General features: G+C 40.5%; 2 protein-coding genes across 2 annotated transcripts in view; one reads left to right on the top strand and one right to left on the bottom strand.

Annotated features, from left to right (window-relative positions):
* acbd6 (acyl-CoA binding domain containing 6) overlaps positions 1-8818 on the bottom strand; it is a 32297-nt gene extending 23479 nt beyond the window's left edge. The window contains exons 1-4 of the mRNA XM_020631751.3: positions 8335-8818; positions 8047-8111; positions 7730-7826; positions 4269-4345 (exon numbers count right to left, since the gene is read on the bottom strand). Of these exons, the coding sequence (XP_020487407.1) occupies positions 4269-4345; positions 7730-7826; positions 8047-8111; positions 8335-8613 (518 nt within the window). The 5' untranslated portion in view covers positions 8614-8818. The remainder of the gene's footprint in view (positions 1-4268; positions 4346-7729; positions 7827-8046; positions 8112-8334) is intronic.
* Positions 8819-9745: 927 nt separating this feature from the next.
* xpr1a (xenotropic and polytropic retrovirus receptor 1a) overlaps positions 9746-19188 on the top strand; it is a 72502-nt gene continuing 63059 nt past the window's right edge. The window contains exons 1-2 of the mRNA XM_020631805.3: positions 9746-10402; positions 15912-15963. Of these exons, the coding sequence (XP_020487461.1) occupies positions 10334-10402; positions 15912-15963 (121 nt within the window). The 5' untranslated portion in view covers positions 9746-10333. The remainder of the gene's footprint in view (positions 10403-15911; positions 15964-19188) is intronic.

The raw sequence follows: 19188 nt of genomic DNA, 5'->3' as shown, positions 1-19188 counted from the left end.
AATTAGATGACTTCATTATTATTATTTTTTTTTAATTGGTCGGACTCAAATGGTTCCAGGAGCTTCTACAATATTACAGTGGTAAAGGATGGAATTGGACAAAACATGTGGATGAAAGGGGTCTTAAGGTAAATGTGAACATTATTGGTTAGTTTTTCCAGATAATCTAGGACCATATAACAGTATAAATATAAACATTTATTTTCAATGCTTTGAGGGCCACAAACAATGGTGCACTCATTCAGATTGATAGAAATCTCTTAAGATCCTGAAACCCAAGAAAAGAAATCCAGAACTACTTTCTGCATGGGCCCGCTACACTGAGATCATATGTTGTCTTAATTGATTCTTTAAATCACTCGTGTGTCTATTTAAGTACCACATGTTCTTATTTGTGAAAACCCAGGACAGTGAACACTTTGCTACCAGAGAATTTATTCAAATAAAAAAAAGGCAGCAGCCACACGTGCCACATCCCTCAGGAGCACTGGCATTCAACACACACACACACACACACACACACACACACACACACACACACACACACACACACACACACACACACACACACACACCCAGACACACAGTGGCACCATCCCACCTCTGATTATATCTCTGTCTCTAATCACTTCCTGGCATTGGGGACATGAAAGAGTGCGGAGGGATGGGGGGGTGGTGGGCAGGTTGGTGGTGAAACAGGGCTGTAGGGTGAAGGGGAGAGAAGGGGTGAAATCTCATTTAGAGCTTTACGCCTTCCCCTCCCGCTTACCCAGGACAGCCATTCACATTAATTGAATTTTGTGCTCTATTGTCTGACTGCAGCCTGCATACCCGCAGCTTTACCACTCACTCGCACGCAGTATGTCAGAGATCCCAGAGGCCAAACCCCAGTTTCTGTCTCTGATGCAAGATCGCTTTGCCATACTGGGACTCATGAGACGTTCAGATCAAGCCCGACTCAAGACACACAAAAAACCATGGGCTGTTACCTGCATGAATATTGAGGACGGTGTAAAGCTTTCTGTTGAGTACGTGGACAGACAATACATAAAACATACAAAGTGCAAATGCACAGTATATGGGTGAAAGTGCTGAGGTGCATAACGTGCGCAGGTTCCAGTCGTACAATTATTAAAAGAAGTTGATCTGTAAAAGCTGCAGAGCAGAGAACACCAAAATAAATAATTAATGAATAAAGAACCACTGAGAAGTATTACAACATAGAGAGGGGTTCAGTAACTTGAAACGACTCCTCTGATAGGATGAAACACAGAAGTCAAGTTGAAATAGGGAATGGACTACACTCACTGACAATGTCCTGGAAAGTGTCATTGTTCTTGTTAAAGTATCCCCTCTCACAGCCTCTTAATTTATTTATACATTTTGTGTTCTGTACGTTCTCCACACCTCTGCCATCTAGTGGCTCCCCTTTCTGCCTTTGTTTTTTTTTCTCATTATGTGTTAAGATAACTGTTACATTTTGCACTTGTAGCCATAAGGGAGTTATGAACCCCCTGCTACTTCCCAACGACATAAAGACATTTAATCGCCCATGAAATAACAACAAATTAACCTTCAGTGAAAAAAGCAAAGGAGCTTTTTTTCCCAAAACAAATGGCATTAAGTTACTGATGTTGAACTATGGTAAAGTTACCTAATAAACTGCCTGTCCTGAATACTCCAAACCTAAAGAGCAGCAGGATATATATATATATATATATATATATATATATATACATATATATATACAAGGATCAGTGCTTGTAGGCCATCTATATCTGTAATGTGTAAGTGTTAGTAATTTTTGTTCTCCATAGATCTGTTTGAACAAACACAGGTCAGGGTTGTTCTAGACAAAAATAGAAATAAATGTCTCTTGACTGGAGTGACCTCCAACAACAGCCCTCTCTCCAGAAACAGCTTGATAAACTACAACTCGACCCCCTGTGGAGAAACAAGTCTCAAGCAACAAGTTGTATTGTCAGCAAACGGCAGACACAAACAAAGTTTTGTCTTCTATTTGTTCATTAATGAACCTCTGTACTTCTCTTTCTTCAGCTTTTCATCTACACGCTTCTGCCAATTCTCTAGTTCGTTCCCTCCCTCTTCCTTCCTCATCAGCCTGTGATGAATTATGAATAACTCATTACACTTTTATCGCTGCTGGCTTATGTATGAGCACATTCATTTACATACTCCTGATTACCAGTGCTATGTTTATTCATGAGTCTCCACGCAGGGCCACACCCACTCCCTTGTCTGATGGCCATGGTGACCCCGAGTGTCCCTGATGTGTGGCCGCCATCCGTCTCCCCCGGCAACTAATCAATAGGCCAGCTCATCAGTCTTTCGTCGATGGTAAGACAGGGCTAACCTGACTTACAACTGACATGTGCTAACTTATATACAGCTCAAAATCTATATCAATATATATCATATATTTATATATTTATAAGTACTGCATAAAAAACAAATACCTATTAATGATAATTAATCCAAAAGGGAGACACACACACACACACATACAGGCTATAAGGAAACAAATGATAAATGTTGGTCCTGTAAAAGACGTGAGATCAAGAGCTCCGCAAAGCATGCTGGGAAGGTCACAGGCTACTCTGTCATCACAACAACTGGGGTATCAAGGGTTTGTGTGTGCCTGTGCGTGTGTGTGCCTGTGCGTGTGTGTGCCTGTGCGTGTGTGTGTGTGTGTGTGTGTGTGTGTGTGTGTGTGTGTGTGTGTGTAATATGAGTGTAGAATGCTCACACGTGTGACTCTGGTGTAGCTGCAGATATGTCCCTCATCCATCAGGCTTAACTGGCCACTGTGTTGGAGAACACTCATCTACCTGGCCTGAGCTTCACCCTGACCAACACCACCACCATCACACACACACACACACCCAGGTGTACACAATCCGTCAACACATCCTCTATAGGATCCCAACGTGGCTGAGCTCCATGGAAGTAGAAGAAACAATGAAAACTCAAATAACTCAGCAACAGCTCCCAGATAAACGTCCAGACAACAAAGCCTGCAGTGTTTATCAGAATCTCCTTTCAAGGTGGGAGAGAGAATTACAAATGTTGCATTCAAAGCCTCTTCAATCACACACTGATCAGCTCACTAGTCCAGGGATATTGCTAATCAATCCTGCGTATGTCAATACACACACACACGCGCGCACACACGCTCACACACGCGCACACACGCTCACACACGCTCACACACGCTCACACACGCTCACACACGCTCACACACACTCACACACACTCACACAGAGATCTAGATGAGCGGTGAGCAATGCAATTAACTCTGTATGGTTAACAGGTTCTTGGATGTTTAATATGGAGTGTGTGAATGTGTGTGTTCGAGAAAGAGGAAATTGAAACGCAGCAGAGCAGTGAGTGTGACAGTTCCAGCAGGTTATGCATGAATTTGAATGCAATGGCGTTGACGTATAATGCATAAGCGTGTGTGCGTGCCATGTAAATAACTTCTTCCGTGCTGGCATCCCTCAGGGCATCAGTGCTACAGGATATCACAGAGAGGAGCGTCGTTCTGGGAATCCTTCTGCACCTACCGTCCTCTGCTGTTCCCACCATGTCTTCATCACCCCTCCTCCCCCCAAAAGGGCCCCCTGAATCGTAACGTAATTAAAAAGGGGAGACTCAGCCTGGCTCTTTTTTTTAAGTCAGTGCATACTAATGACATATAGCCATTTAGAGGGAAAACCTGCAGGATTCACACATCTCATTTTCATCTCCAAAAGAGCTCCTTTTTCATTGAAATGAAGATGAGCGTTTTAAGCTCGAGTAAGTCTGCAGAGGTAAATGGAGATTTTTCATTAACATAAATCACAACTGTGCCACGACACTAACTGCAGTTCTGGTCTGTTGGACATAATCAAACAGAGCATCAAGATCAGCAGTTAACAAAGTCAGACTCAGACCAGGTTGACCTTAGCGTTCATTACGTGGTGATTCACAGGTGGAGGAGAAAATCGGAGTCTGTACCCACACCCTCATAAGCAAGGAAGAAAAACAGGTACTGTATTTTTGTTAAAAAGACAACCTAACCTTAAATAAAGAGAGTTTACTAGATTTGTACAAAGGCAATAATCCACAACATTTGTATGTAAAAGTCTGTAAGACGTTACTGCTTTCCTTGTATATTCAAGGTAGTAGCTTGTTTCTGGTGTATAACAGTGTGTGTGTGTGTGTGTGTGTGTGTGTGTGTGTGTGCGTGTGACTTCTGATGTAAATACCTGATCATCTCTTCCTGGTACAGAGAGCTGACTGCTGCTCCTCCAAAGCCTGTTCTTCTTTCTGCTCCTCGTCTTTCCTGCCAAAATAAAAGATGCTCACACATTAAAGAGCTATATCCACCTGATACCTTGTTTAAAGATAGCTTCTGTCAATCACCGACCTCTTCTAGTTTGTCCTCTGATAACAGCCTGTGCTTTCTTTTCCAAGTGAACAGAGGTACTGACCTATTTGTTTAGTGTGCTTCACGCAGCACAAAGGGGTTGAGTGCACCTATTCACCATTCGGGGATGTACCTGTACATTTCCCACAAAAGCCAGAGGTTTTGCTGATGCATGAGACAGACCAAAGGATAAATTCTGTTTTGATAAAAATGCTATGGGGGCTTTGGACATGACCTCATATGTAATAAATTCCCATCAATACCCGCAAGCCCAATAAAAAGTTCATAGTGCCTTAAAATGTCACTCTTGTAAAATCGTCTGTATTTTTTCATGGAATTCCATATTACATTCAGCTCAGCCAAGACTTATTACCTGGCCTATTCTTCAATGACCAACGTTGACTTACAAAGAAAGACACACAAATCGGATTTCAGAAGATACCCAGAGTGGGGGAGAACATGACAAGAGGACCAAAACAACTGTGCGTGCACTTTTGGAAAGAACCTAATTTACTTCAGAAACTCAGAATATTCGCTGATGCACCAACCCTGCCTCCTCTAAAGTATAATGCAATATAAAGCCAGAGTCTGCTTAACAATTGAGGCAGGAACAGAGGTCAAATTTGACCTATTATTCTCTCCCCTGGTATTCTGTCTCTGCACTCCGACTTACACCATTTGACTGTGCCTCCAAAAGAATAGCCACTGCCATGCTATGGTGCTTTGTTAACACTAATACAATCAGCTTCTTTTCAAGAGGGCAGGCATTTGTGCGTCTGTCTCTCTGCTGGCATTGTGCAGCTGAGGGGCAGAGTCAGCGAGTATTGCTCTGCACTAGAGCCAAAAAGAAAAGAACGTGTCAGAACTGGACATGTGAAAGACAGTGACGCTATTAAAGATAAATAAATAAGGAAGGCGAGGAACGCTAGGGGGAATCAGCTAAAGAAAAGAGTGCCTGGGGAAGGATTCAAAAAGAGGACAAGGGCCGTAATGAAGAGTTGAAGGGAATCTGAGAAAAAATCCATCTCTACAGGGCTGGGCCTGTAGAGCATAATGTGACAATGAATGCATCCAGTATACCACTATTAGGGGTGGGAATCACCAGAGACCCCCCCCCCCCCATACGATATCATCACGATACTTGAGTCACGATACGATATTATTTCGATTTTAAACATTTCGCGATTTGCTGAGAATTTCGATACAATATACATCAATTTAACTGTTTTTTAAACTGCATATTATGTCCACCAAAAATAAACTATATCAAGAACTGTTTTGTCAAATAAGAAAACATTCTCAGTCTATTCATCTCACTTCAGTATTTTTTTTCATACACAATGTGAGTCAAGCCGCCAGACTGACCATCACTGATCAAAGTAAAACCCTGTAAAAGGCTGCATGCACCTCACAATCTGAACTGTTGGTATTTCTGTCTAACTAAACTTGAACATGAATTTTTACCAATGCAACTTGTTTAAAATGAATTGTGTAACCCCTTCAGCAATTAAAAATGTAAAAAGCTCTCTAACTACTATACTACTTGCTAACATTCCCACCTACATCCCAGTGATGCTTTTTAAATCATTAAAACCATGGCAACTTCACACCCTTTTAACAAGAACCAGCTTTATAAAGTTATTGTTCTTCTCTGTGAATCAGGACATGTTGACCTGTGTTTTATGTCTGTAACTTGTTTATTGAGCAGCTGCCCCTCTTGGCCAGGACACTCTTGTTATTGAGATTCTTCCTCTCTATGAGGTTCTCCTGGTTAATTTAATCTAAAATAACATAAAATGTCTTGGATAATATTTTAAATGTCAAGATCTCATTGTTTGTTTGGAAAACAACTTGTATGGCTTGCTACCAATTTGAACAATGAGAACAAAAACTGGACACATCATCATATTATACAGAAGCTGCAGCCTCACTTTGGCATGGTAGTATTAGATATAAAATAAACGTGACGTTACGATCATTCAAGTCTGGATTTTTTCATTGATTAAATAAGATGGATGAAATTAAGCAGCATGTTACGAATCTTTCTCAAAACAATGCAGAAACAATTAGGTAACAATTAAGTTATTTTCTGGCCTAAGAGCAATCATCTAAATTTAAAAAATATATTTTTTTATTAAACAACCCTCCATGTGTGAGCGAAGTGTTTCAGAATAAACTTTTCTAAGAAATTATAAATGAAATAATCTTCACTGTTCTTACATTAAGATCATTCTTTAAAAATAAGTGCCTTAAAGAACTGAGACGTTTTACAGTATGAACTGTTGTTACATGTATTATGTCTATGTTTATTATTACTCATAACTAATTTTAATGTGACAATTTTTTTTTTCATCCCCACAATTAAATATTCCCTCCCAAACTGGAAAGGCAGCACAAATTTGTTGTTGCAACTGAATGATGCTGCTGCCGCCCCAAAGGACAACATGTCCATGGCAACACAAGTCTCCTGACACGGTACCTTGACATGACAAGAGGCCGTGCAGGGATGTAAACAGTCTCTCTTTAGTCACTATACACACTGTCACATCTCTACAGCCAGACTTTGACAGTTTTTTGCATTATTCATATCCCAAAATGACAGCCATTGAGGAGGAAGACATAATCTACTCATGTATTTTTCATGCTCAGAAAAAAAGAGCTACTTTAAAAGGCATGGGACACATTGACACAGTAATGCTGACCTCTACTGGCAAAAATACAAAATGCATCTTAGAGGAAAATGACAGATTCTGTGTTTGTCATGTTTTTCATCTTTGCAGCAGGGCTTAGGTGCAAACTAATGTTCATTTAAAATGTCTTGAAGTTTAGTTTGAGGTAACACGATGTGTCAGTCAGCTGGGCGGGATTTGACGTTTTGCAAGATTGCGTAGCTTAGTAGCCAAGAATCACAAGCTGAAATGTCAGCTTTTCTTTTAGATAGCATTCTCTCAGTATTTGTCATTCAGTTCAGTATTATCACATGGGTACAATTCTAACAATGTTGATCTCTTAATGAGACATAATGAAGACAGCACATCAGATATAAATGACCTAGCCTGACATTCATGTAAATAAAATGCAGAAGAGCATTTATCAAACATCCCTTTTCCTGCTCTAACCATAGGCCAGTCAATAAATGAATACCACTTCAATCTATTTATTGCAAAACTTTGGAAATGACCAATATATTTTAACACAGAATGGTACAACATTGCACACTTTAGTACATTATGTTGTAGTATACAACTGTGATAAGCTTTTGGAAATCAGATTTAATTTATCATAAATGGTTCTCATTACCTTTGTGCAGCCTTCAGGGTCTAACACATTCACACAGGAAATGTACTCCTGCATTGCCTGCTCTGTGTCCATGTCTCCAAGCTGCTTCCAGGCTTGCCTGCAAAAGAGATCACAACATAATTTACAATTATAACCCACAGCTGTTTACTGATGTGCAACTTGATAAGTGCCATGTGTTGTAACAGGAGCTCCTTCTCGTCCTCTATGACTCACACACTCACTCACACCCAGTGTCATTTACAATACAACAAATTCAATCGCATACATCTTAAACAAATGCATATTTGAAATTCTGCATCAGATTTCATGCCACCTACCATTTTCTTTGTCCTTCAAAGTCAAAGAAGCCAGGTTTCTGTGTATTGCACTTACCCACCTTAGCCTAAAAGAAAGAAAGCCTGAGTGATTAATCTCATCCAGTTTTATTCAGAAGGGTTAACACCAGACAAGAACACTCAGAGGTTTGGGCCTGTCAAAAACAATGATGATACAGGAATGTTGGGGATTCACTGAGTGTTGTTTAAACACAACATGTGCCTAGTGACAAGGCTGATGAGTTCAAATTGGCCAGCATAACAAAAACTGCATCTTCTCCCCACACTCACCTGTTTATACCGTGCGTACAGGTAGAGCAGCTGATCCCTGCTGGCGGTCTGAACCAGATCTCGAACCCGGTCAGCTGCAGACACAAACTCCAGCTCAAGCTCCTCTCCCTCCAGTCGGTCACCCATCTCCATAGCGCTGCAGTCAAATTTACCAAGACCCAGGTCTGAGTCCGAGTCTGAACCTGCTCCACCAAGGGGCTCCCCTGTGTCGGGCCGGGCTGGGTCTGTACCTGAGCCAGTCGCAGTGTCCGGAGAAGACGACGGCGACCCAGATGCCATTGTTATTATTGTTTACAACGTAGGCGTAACGTCAGAGACGACGCGTGAGGGGGGGTCCTTACAAAATGTTTAGCACCGACGTTGAGCGGCTGCTTTAAAGTGTATATTCATGGGGTAAATCAGTGGCGACTTCGTCTTTTAATCCGTTTTCCGTTTAGATTCCGTGACAGACGGATTTGTTTCTCCAGCTGGTCCGTCGCTGGTCCTGTCAAGTCAAAGCACCGGACAAGAAAACATTACCTTGAGAAAAAATGGTTCCGTTTTCGTACGGGCCTCTTGGGCTTAATAAAGAGAAGAACGGAGACAGAAAATAAAAACTGTTTTAAGTACATATGTGTTTTGGTTTTTTTAGCAAAGAAAAATGTCACTAACAGCCGTTGTTTTTGCTCGTTAGGTAGCTCCATGGTTGCCTGGTTACAGGTTTGGTTAATTCAGCCTTTGGTTGCCTTGGTTTCTCTTTCAACTACAACTCCTCCGTAAGGTGAGTCCAGTTTGACAGCAGGCTCTATGTCCAATTAATCGCCTGTCATCTAATGCCATTAACCATCCAGTAGAGCTCATATCGTTATTATGTGAATGTTTTAGTTGACAAATGTTTCAGCCCAGACACACTGAGGGCAAAATGCATGGACTCAGTTTGTCCACCAGATGTTGCTATTGGCCTAATGATAAATTACAACATGATCCGTCTGCAACAGGCGAGTCACCGCAACGCTTAAGAAAAAAGAAAACTTTGCATTCTTCTGACACAGACTCAGAATGACATTATGTTACTTGTTAAGAGTGTAGGTCGGCTGTCATTAGATTTCATTGCACTTTAAAATATAGACAACATAATATCCCTTTGAAATATGGATAACATAATATCCCTTTAAAATATAGACAACATAATATCCCTTTAAAATATGGACAACATAATATCCCTTTAAAATATGGATAACATAATATCCCTTTAAAATATGGACAACATAATATCCCTTTAAAATATGGACAACATAATATCCCTTTAAAATATATCCTAACAACGTGGTATCCTGTTATAACCTGCTGTTCTCCCATAGTCTACCTCTGCCTTTCCAGAGGAAGGCATGTTTGAAATCATGATTGCTGGATGGAGTAGTGGGTCGGACGCACATGATCTTACAGAAGAAGGGAAAGTGTTTTGATATCCATCACTGTATCCCAGCAAACCAAACACAACAATGTGCTATTCAACTGAGACTCAAACAAGTTAAACAAGATCGGTAGCCTTCTGGACTTCTTGTTTGGATGAACTGTGAAAGAACAGATTCCCCGGACTTGTACTTTTCACAGGAGGTCCCAACTACGCCCGGTGCTACCGCGCGCTCTGCTGACGCAACCACGTCGCTGTGGCTCAATTTGATGGCGGACTGCAATGTCCCCAGACCTGCCCAGGGAGGGACGGAGCAAAGTCACTGAGCCACTCTCACCCGGTTCCGCTTTTCTGCCGTCTGACCACCTGTGAAGAAAGGCCACAGTTGCTGTTGTCGTCCCTCCCGTAGAGTAGTATGCGGGACGGGATTTGCACTGACCGGGACGAGCCAGAAGTGGAGTAAAGAGCAGCGGAGTGCGCCGGGCTGACGCGCTGCATGTTGAGCCAGCAAGTTCACTGAAATAACAAAAGTCGCGTCGACGAGGAGGAGGAAGACAGCCGCTCTCGGATTTAACGGAGGTTTGAGGGGACACTTGTTCCGGCAAAATGAAATTCGCGGAGCATCTTTCGTCCCACATCACTCCAGAGTGGAGGAAACAGTATCTTCAGTATGAGGTAAAGTGGAATTTATATTAGAAATAAACGCCCTGTGAATATGATGGAATATGAGAAAGACACAACTCCTACAAATCTATTGGTGGAAGTGGAAGAAAGGAGTTATTCTTTAATTATGGCACATTTTAAAACCCTGTAAATATATTTTTTCTCAGTTTGAATGATTCTTCTCCAGGGATCAATAACGGAAGAGAATGATAAGGGATGTCCTTTTGTTTATGTAGAGAAAATGACTGCGGGTGTTAAGAGCCACAGGGAGCACTCAATGCTTTTTATAGCTTTTTGTTGAGTTAACAAAGACTATAAATTAACAGAATAAAATGCTTATTGATGAAATTAAATCCATTAAAAAAAATCTGATTTTGTAATAACATTTATTGGATAAATATTTCACAAAATTCTAACCTATTAATTATTCATATTCTTAACTGCTTTGTGTGTTTATCTTTAACATTGTCTTTGCTATATTCACGTTTTATTTTATTATTTTTGCAGTAAGGCCATCATCTTCATATAATTGAGGGGGTGCATATTTAAAATAAAGGGGGGGCTATATTGTCAATAGCTTAAATAATTTCACTTCCAGCATCTTTCTTTTGTTTTTTGCAATACTCAGACCAAGTACAAACAAATTCACAGCCAGCTTTAATTTCTTATTAAATTGATGTTTTTCAATGATTATTCTTGTTTTTTACATTTTCAAAAGGAGTGATATCTGGATGTAATTGATAAGTTGATAACATTTTTCACAATTGAACTGGGATGGTTGTCTCCAGGAGTCAGCCTGCAATATTTTATATAACAGGGTATATCCTGTCTGGTTTCTGATGTCTGTGGATTTAAAAAAAGACCTCTGTGTGCAAACATGCTCTTTGTTGGCTGGTGTACAGTACTTGAGGAGTATTTTAGTTTCACACCCCACTTCTTTGCCTTGCTGGCTCTACATTAAGAGCTTTAGTGCAGACGTGCAGTGACAGGACAGGCTGCTGGGTTCCATTTAGCTCTATGAATTATAGACAAAGACTCTGTTCTCTTCAACATCAGCAGCCTGAGTCCCAGACTCAGCAGACGCTCAATGCACTGGTTTTACTTCAGAAACATGCCCTGAATGTTATTAATAAGTTGGATAATAGCAACAGCAGACATTTGGATCTGTGTGGGCTGTCAGGAATGATATGCTGTCATCCTTGTGTAATTAAAACATCTTCACCAAAACATAGCTCAAGTGCCAAAAAATAAAGAGATGTCAGATGTGTGGTAGATAAACTGAAAACAAGACAACACTACTTTTGTATTTATTTATTCAGAAAAGAGCATTAAAATAACATGCCCAGCCTGTATGTGGTCTTTACAGACTGACACACAGTCAGCACAGGGACAGATGCACGGACATACCAGCCATTTTACACCTCCAGTTTTCAGCAGCGCACTCGCTGACCTGAGATGGATGATGATAGATTTCTTCTGTCATTTGGCTTAGTGTTACTGTTCAGTTATGTGGAGTATAAAAATCCTGAAATTGACTTTTACAATAATTTTTTGCTATTTGATAAATATTTAAGTCAAATGAGCTCTTGATAACAGCATTGCATGTTTTTTCTAATCTTTATTTTGTGAGCATTAAAGGTTGAATGACTTTATAAATTAACATTGAGCCCTTTTTTTTTTTTTAAAGATTTTATTAAAAAGAAAAATGATAAAACAGATTGTAGCTGACCATCAATAGCAGACTCACATGGAGCCCAGGACTTTCTTTTCCATCCCAAAAACCCTTCCTTCTTCAAGACATGTTTCAACACGTGTAGCTGTTGTTGAATTATGAAGAACAACACCGGTCAGACCCCTATTCATACGGTTTGTCATCCTCAAATCTGAATAATATATAGGGTTCACTGAAAAGGTGGGTTTGTTTGTATATGTGTCACTGTTGTTGCCTTCAGTCTTTGTCTGACCTAGAAACACCATCTCCTCCTGAGTGGGTGGGTGGGACATAGAGAGAGCTCTCACCTGCCGATAGTGGACATCATACTCAGTGCCTTCATACTCTCTCGAAAAAGTCAGAAGAGATTGACACACAAAGCTATCTGCAATATATGAAGTCAGTTGATTTGAGTGAAGTGGGTCACTGAGATAAGACAGACTTAAGAAGAAATCTATTTTCATGTCATTCGAAAAAATGCAAAGCCTTGATATGCTGCTGTGCTGCACCATAAGCAGCGTTTGCCCTTATATAGCCATCACCAACAGCCTAGCATAAATTATCCCGCAGAGGTGTAGCCCCGTTGTATCTAACAATGTGCTGCATTGTTACACAGTTGTAAGTCTCATAAATAACATGGTGACAAATTATTCCATTAACATGTGTTATTTCCCATCGTCTATGCAGTAGTGACACTTCCACACTTGTATCTGTGCAATATTACAGCTGCCCACATCCTAATTGATTGTATTTAAAAGTGATATTCTTGCCATTGTGTGCCAGTTGGATTAATTAACCTACAGCCCGCTTCTCACTCTCCTCCTTTTTTTAGAGCGCGCTATTGTGTGGCAAACTGTCTATTTAGATTGGTCAGCCCGTTTCTATGCAGATGAGAAGGATGCGGCAAAGTGGCTGTGCCAGCATGTGCATAGTTTAGGTAGTAAGGCACTCCAGTGTGACCATGAACGAATTGACAAGGCGATGGAGTGATAGACTAATTAGGCGTGTGCTTCATCCTGTGGGATTGTAGTTATAAACCTATATGCTAATCAGCTGTTTGCTATGCTTCTTCTAAAGGGCAGGGGATATCGATCAATAGAGAGAGGATCTGTCTTTAGATGTTGCATTAATTATTCTGCGCAAAAATATTTTAAAAAGCTGTTTTATAAATGATTACATTTATTTTTCTTAATATTGAAGGGTGTCTCTTTCAAAGCAAACTTGCTTGGATGATGTAAGATGTGTGCAGAAGATGAGGCTTGTCAACTGTTGAATTCAGATGTATACTGAATTCCTAATGTGTATTGAACATTAGAGGTATACAGAAAGAGTGAGAGATGCAGATGCAGGTGTGTGGGCGACAGAACAAGGCCACTTATGCGTTTACCTCTGCAGTCTAATCACTCGTGTAAGCTTAGATGAGGAGGAGGAGAGTGCATGTAGAGACTCACATTTACAATTCAAACTAGCAGAGCGATACAATACAAGGAAAAGCAGGTGTCTGTGTGATTTCAGTTCTTGAGTGTTGCTCGTTCAAAGGGCAAGTTAGTACAGCTCTTACTAATCAGAGTGATGTCGTTAAAATGCCTAAAACAGCACTGCAAGCGTTGTAATGTGGGAGACAATGGAACTGAGACATAAAACATACAATATTCCTCACATCATCTATGATTTGTACTATGAAGCTATGATTTATTAGCATGTTTAACATCATTAAGATTACAACAGGCATGGCATGTTTACTGCTTAGAATCCCCCTTTTCTATACCTCCCTACTTCCCTCCATCCTCACCTCATCGTTCCTCCCCCACTGGGAGGACATCTGGTCCCAGACCAGACCTGCCCTCTACTCCCCATCTCCCCTCCCTGCATCCTCTCCACTTCTCTTTCTACAAGCAGGGATCCACTCAGACACAGATTCAAGTGATCTATCGTTTTTTTTATTTTTTTTTACTTGAGACAGAGATTTCTTCAGGCTGTTAGTGCACACGGTGTGATCTCCTCAAGCACATGGAGAGTCATCTCAAGCATCGTTGAGGAGAGATTTGACCATCGTGAGCTAATATTTTGGTTGGGGTCCACTCGACATGTCACAGTTATTAAAGAATCCAGTTGACTGCACACTCTGCAGAGCCAGTCGGACACAGGGACTCAAGTCTGGTCCTTGTGTTACACACATGTTTGGTTTACTGAGTATGTATCATCATCACACTAATGCATGGTCATTCAAACTGATGGCCCCATCAGGCTTGGCTTAGTTATTGTCTACAGGTTTCATCACTGATTACTGCCAAGCCTAAAGGTTTATCCCGATTCCCCAAAGAGCTGCCCCACCCCCCTTTTCCCATCACAGCCATCACCATGGCGATGGCTCCCTGTCTGAATCTGAACGTCTTATTTCCCACCTTTTAGTCAGAGGGGTGGGCAGGGGGCTTTTAGCTTATAGAGGTCATCCAGGACTGGGACAAACTTAATTAATGGGTTTGTGTTTGCAGTGTAATTGTGATCTTTATTAGACACATCAGAGACAATGCTACACACAAGTTTAATGTTACTGTAGTTTGCATTACAGCCTCAATGTGCATGTCAGTCACACAGGGGCTGAAGCATCAACAGTGCAGGCTGCTGCTAATGTACAGGAGTTTCTGAGTGGTTTCCACCCACACACAGGATTACTCACACTGCCCTCTCAGTGCTGTGTTACAAAAGCAGAGGGTTACATTAGAAACCTGGACAGAGAGCAGTTTGATCTGTGGATAAAGGAAGAAAACATGCAGGTGGTCAGATTTGGATGACAGATTTTATTTACTGACAACATGAGTTGAATGGGAATGGAAAATGACTGGGAAGTTTAGCACATGCTGCAGATTCCACTGTTAATAAACTGTAAATATAAACATTTAACCTAATGATTTAATATGTGCTCAAAGTTAAAGTTTATATGAATTTTTATTTCTATTTGGCTGGGGCAGTTTAGATTGAAAGAAATCTTTCTTTGGAAATTGGATTCAGTCGCTGTCTTTTTTTCTGATCGCCTCTGAAATGTCAGATGAGCCAGCATGCAATTATCTGTCAGTTTGCATTATCTTCCAGATCAATCTTATTGCAGAGGAACATCATTAAACCACTGTAGCTATCTCTCTCTCTCTCTCTGTGCTTTGTGTCTGTCTTTGTTTTTGCCTCTCTATATCGCTCATTGTCTTCCAAACTGCTATTTTAATTAAACAGATTGATGAAATAAACTTCTCGATTCTTTGGACATAATAATGTTATTTAAACTACTGTGTTTATTTTTCCCATTAAATTTCCAATTAGTTTTACTTGTTTGTCAGTTTTTTTAAAGTTTGTCAAATCTTAACATGTCCTCTATATTTGCTTATTGTTACTGATTTTAGAAGCAGCACACTTTTATTCAAGCAGGTAAAAAATGAAGATCAGTGATGGAGAAAACTGAGTGAACAAATACAGCAACCAAGATATAACGTTTTTGTTCCTTCCTATATGTTCTTAGTTCTTTTAGCTGTTACGCAGAGGTAATGAGATTATTAAAACTACAGGGTTTGTGTGGTGTGGTTCAACAGCTGTGTGGCGGTTGCTGTAATCCTCCCATATGGAGAACTAGAGTTTAGTTAATGGCTCTCAAATGGCTTCAGATGGTTTAAATGCTACTATGAACCCAGATGGAGCAGACAGTTGTGTCGTGCCTCATGCTGTACTGTAAACTTTTTTTTTTTTTTTTTTACTTCTGTGTTTACTTAAGATGCAATTTGTGCAGTGTTAATCATTTTTTATGTCTCATTTTCTCATCAGGCATTTAAGGAAATGCTGTATGCGGCTCAGGACCAAGCCCCATCCATAGAAAGTAAGTAGACCCCTTGTTTGGATTAGCAAACCCAGACAAGCTGACACATCCTCACAGACACACACTTCTCAGTGCTCTCTGCCTGGGGCCTGTTTGGGCTTCCCTAGAATAACAGCTCTTCATCTGCTAAAGATAGGTGGAAATCATTGCTCTCAGGCTGCCAGTCTCTCTATACACTGTGACTCAACCAGATCATGTCTAATAACTAAAACTTTACTTCCTATCTAATTATTCATAAAGTCTATCCTATCTTATTAAATTAGGTTTTCGTCCAGCATGAAATAATGGATGGAAGATATGAGTGAAAACACGCCTTGAAGTGAAGTTCAAAGTTTGGTGGTGTGAAAAAGCTTTTATTTTGTATGTTTGCTGTTGTTTAAAAGATGCTTTTCACTCTTGTACTGAACTGAAAACAACATGAGTGTCATTAGCCCATGTGGCAGAGCAGAGCTGGAGTTCAACGGCCATGCAGTGCTGAGTGTCTTTGCTCAACAGCAAAGATAAGGAAGGCCACTTGCTATAATTAATCCCTGGCATTGGACTGCAAGTGATGCGTGCTGAGGGAAGGAATGTTAACCATTCGTTTTTATTTTAGACACCCATTTGTGGAGGTAAACAACTTAATTTAGCTGCAGAGTGGAGGCTTCGTTTATTGAGTCTTCACTGTGTGTGACTGTGGAAGTGAAGTTTGTGTGTGTGTTTGCGTGCATGTGTGTGTCAGCTTCAGGTGCAAAGATCACTTTCAGATATTCGTTGAATACTTTTTTGGCTGTAGTTGGTCCTCAGAATTTATTATTTAAATGAGTCATTAAATGTGTATAAAAGTGTACATGGACACTCATTGTGTAAATAGTGTATCTTGCATTTGTGTCTCTAAAGCACACAGGTCTTGTTCTATGATAACATATGAGCTGACTCCTGTTTGAAAACTGTCTCCAGAGGCTGTTAGCAGCGCTCACAGCTCAACATGGATGATAAATCACGTCCTGTCTCAGGTCTTAGCTGTACTCATGGGTCACTGCTCTGTTTCTGTCAGCCTATTGCAAGATAGGTGAGGGTGTCTTACTCATAGAGACAGGATCGATCAATCAGTTTGGAAGTCATACTGTGTCAATCATCTTGTACCGTTGTGACGTTTTAACATTCCCTACTGAATCAGATTGATTTGTGTGGTTCTCACACCTTATTTTTTCTCCAACACATGTACGGGATGTTACCAAAACACTGAAGCAGCCAACAAAGAGAATGAACAATGGCATTGTGTTTTAAAAGATATCAGTGAAGATAGCCGACATTTGTCTGTCTTTCTGTTTTTATGTGAGAGACAAAGTGGCTGCAATGAAAACAGCAGCAGACAAACAGTGTTAGTTAGCCTGTAGTGCTCTCCCCTGTGGCCGAGGTTTTGTTGACTTTTCATAAGAGAAACCAGATTAGCGGGTGTTATAAAGTCCAAGTTTACTGCAGCACTCTCTCACACTCTCTATCTCTGCCACATGATTACATTTAATCTGGGACAGAATGATATTGGAAAAAATAGTTTGCACTTATATTGCTGTTTGTTTTTACTTTGGTGGACGGAGTGTGAACAGTTTGATTCTCTGTCAGCGGTATGCCGATAGAAAACCAGTTGATCTACAACAATGATCATGATTATCGATAAATCTGAATTAAATTTTCCAAATGAATTGAATTGAATTTGGATGTCCCATGGTAATGGTTTCCTATTTATGTTTTGCCTGACTTACAGTCCAAAACACACAGAATCCCATTAACTATCACATGATCAATTATTCAGTTCAATTACTCAGTTAGTTCCTGATTTGTCATCTGTTGCCCCTCTAATTAATTATGAATTTCCCTTTCAGCTCATAGACCAATAAATGCAATTAAAAGTGCTGACATTTTTATTTGGCAATCAAACAATATGCCATGGTCTTTAAAAATGACTAATAAACGTTTCATTTTACCGTTGCACCTTCAAACACTATGAAATTGAAGCACTATACTTTAAACCTTGGTCATTAAATTGAATCAGTTCCCTTCAGCGATAGATCAGTTATGTGGATTTGGTTAAAGGGTGAGCCTCTCTCTCCCTCTCTCTGTGTCTCCTGCCTCATTCATTACAAAAAGCAGCATTTTTGGTATTCAGAGGATGCTCCCCTTTTGCCTGAGGGAGACAGTTTACCGGGTTATATCCACTTTGCTCTCTCACTGGACACCCTGCTGCACCTGATAGAGCAGTGTGGTAGATAGACACAACGCTGAACAGGCAGCACTTCAAAGCCACTGTCAGGGCCTTTACATGTGGATCTTTAAAAGGTTTTTAGATTGTCACTACATGGCCAACAAGATATGTATATTTGATCTCTCCATTAGTGTTTTATTATCTCTCTTTTTCCATTACATCCTCTATAGCACTGAACAAGCTCCTGTTTGTGCTCTATTTTAATCCCATTTGTCATTTTATTTGAGAAGTATGGATTAATAGAGCTTGTTCTAGACAAACTTGCAATGACACATTTGAATAAGCATAGCTATGTTCCTGCACATGACCCTTGACCCCTCATTTCAATTCTTTGTATTCACTGTTTCTGTCCCTCTATTGGTCCCTGTGAAGCTGTAATTAAAACACACCTGTCTCTGTGCTGTGTGGAGCCAGCGGACGGCAACAGAGAGAACAGCTGGTTGGATCTCTGGATCGCCCTGTTCCAACCATTACAATGAGTTATAACACAATCTAATTCAATTAGACCTCTCATTATTGCAGGGATACGAGAACAATGGCTTACACACGGCATGATCTATGAGTGTGATTGTAATATATTCTCTACATGCCATACATGCCTTTATCTATATCATAATACATGTTATTAATCCCCAAACAAATGGGAGGTTTCACTCTGTGTCATTCATTTATTCCCTCTCTCACCCATTCATCCATTCATTCATCCATTCATTCATTGTGCCTCTCATTCTGCTGCTCTGTAAATTCTATTATTGAGATGGTATCTGTGCTGAGCTGGAGTAAAGGAGGAGCTGTGGGAAGATGGCAGTGATGGGACTGTTTGAGTCACACTGGGAATAAGGGTGGGGCTTAAACCTATACTCCCACGCACACGCACACACACGCACACACACACGCACTGCACATACACACACACTGCACATACACACTGTCTGAGTAGGGGAGTGGGGTGCTACGTTATTGACTTACAGCTCCAGAGA

Source organism: Labrus bergylta, chromosome 6 (genome assembly GCF_963930695.1).
Source record: "Labrus bergylta chromosome 6, fLabBer1.1, whole genome shotgun sequence".
In the NCBI taxonomy this organism is placed as follows: domain Eukaryota; kingdom Metazoa; phylum Chordata; class Actinopteri; order Labriformes; family Labridae; genus Labrus; species Labrus bergylta.
This window is presented reverse-complemented; position numbering and strand designations above follow the sequence as displayed.